This window comes from Elephantulus edwardii, unplaced genomic scaffold (genome assembly GCF_000299155.1).
Source record: "Elephantulus edwardii isolate Elephantulus edwardi_28Jun2011 unplaced genomic scaffold, EleEdw1.0 scaffold00129, whole genome shotgun sequence".
NCBI classification, from domain to species: domain Eukaryota; kingdom Metazoa; phylum Chordata; class Mammalia; order Macroscelidea; family Macroscelididae; genus Elephantulus; species Elephantulus edwardii.
Genome location: NW_006399879.1, coordinates 7694531 through 7695779, shown reverse-complemented (window position 1 = coordinate 7695779; position 1249 = coordinate 7694531). Strand labels below are relative to the sequence as shown.

Below are 1249 nucleotides of genomic sequence, written 5' to 3'. Positions count from 1 at the left end.
GAGGGGATCCATCAATGAAGGGGCCCTGAGGTGAGGGGATCCAGCAACAAGGGAGCCTCGGGATGAGGGGGCCGGGGACCGGGGGGAGGCTGGGACAAGGGGACCTGTGGATGAGGGGGGATGGGGATGAGGGGACCCAGGATGAAGAGGCCCCTGAGGGGACCCTGAGATGAGGTGGCCTGGAGACAAGGGCACCCATCCACGAGGGGGCTGTAGCATGAAGGGCCCGGGAAGTGTGTGCTCACCTTGAGCCACTGTTCCGCCTGCTCCCGGCTCTGCACGGCCAGCACCAGGGGGTCCATCCCGGGCTGGCTGACCCTCAGCTCATGCTTCTTCTTCTTGCCGTCCTTGGGGGTGTAGGAGACGCTGCAGCCCTGCAGGGACAGCTCCATCTGCGGCTGCTGGTCCTTGGAGCTCTTGTAGCACTGTGGGGACATCACATGGTCACCACAGCAGTGACAGCTTAGTGACGACCTGACAGCACGGTGTGTGACCTACTGGACAATTAACTGAAGGGCCAGAGGTTCGAATCCACCCAGCAGAGACCTTGTGATCACCACAGCGATGACACCATACCTGACACATCTGACCCTAACAAACATCAGAGGCTCAAGCCCCACCTCTGAGGCAGTGACCATGGGCTCACCACAGTGTTAACACAGTGAGTAAGGCCCAGGGCCTGGCATGTCAGAACACTGCCTGAAAGGTCAGAGGTTCTAATCCACCAGGGGCTCTGCAGGGAAAGATGGGCTGTCCCCTCTCATCCCACACCACAGCCCCAGGATCTGCAGCCCTAGAAGCCTGAGCAGACTCACCCATGAGAATCAATCTCATGACAGTCAGAGGCTGTGGCCTGGGTTACCAGGACAACATGAGTATCGGTGAGGTAAATGGAGTTGCAGCTGGATGGTAGAAATGGTTAGTGGTTGGAAAATGGAGATACAAATGGGAGGAACGTCACTAACAAAGCACTGAGCCAGGTGGTATTTTACCTCCTGTTGTTGTTGTTATGTGTCGTCGAGTCGCTTGCGACTCATAGCGACCCTGTGTACAAGAGCCTAAACTCTGCTCTATCCTGTGCCAAATTCACTGTCTTCGACACATCTACTCCAATTACCCCAGTAACTGAATCAATCCACCTCATAGAGGGTCTTCCTCTCTTGTGCTGTCCCTCCACCCTCCCAAGCATGACGTCCCTCCCTAAGGACTGATCTCTCCTTGCAACATGTCCAAAGTATGTCAGACGAAG

At 56.4% G+C, this 1249-nt stretch overlaps 1 protein-coding gene across 2 annotated transcripts in view; it reads right to left on the bottom strand.

The window, feature by feature from the left end:
* Positions 1-1249, bottom strand: part of AFAP1 (actin filament associated protein 1) — a 97253-nt gene that overhangs the window by 62622 nt on the left and 33382 nt on the right. For both annotated transcript variants that reach the window (XM_006893622.1, XM_006893623.1), the window contains exon 5: positions 246-425. In XM_006893622.1, the coding sequence (XP_006893684.1) occupies positions 246-425 (180 nt within the window). The remainder of the gene's footprint in view (positions 1-245; positions 426-1249) is intronic.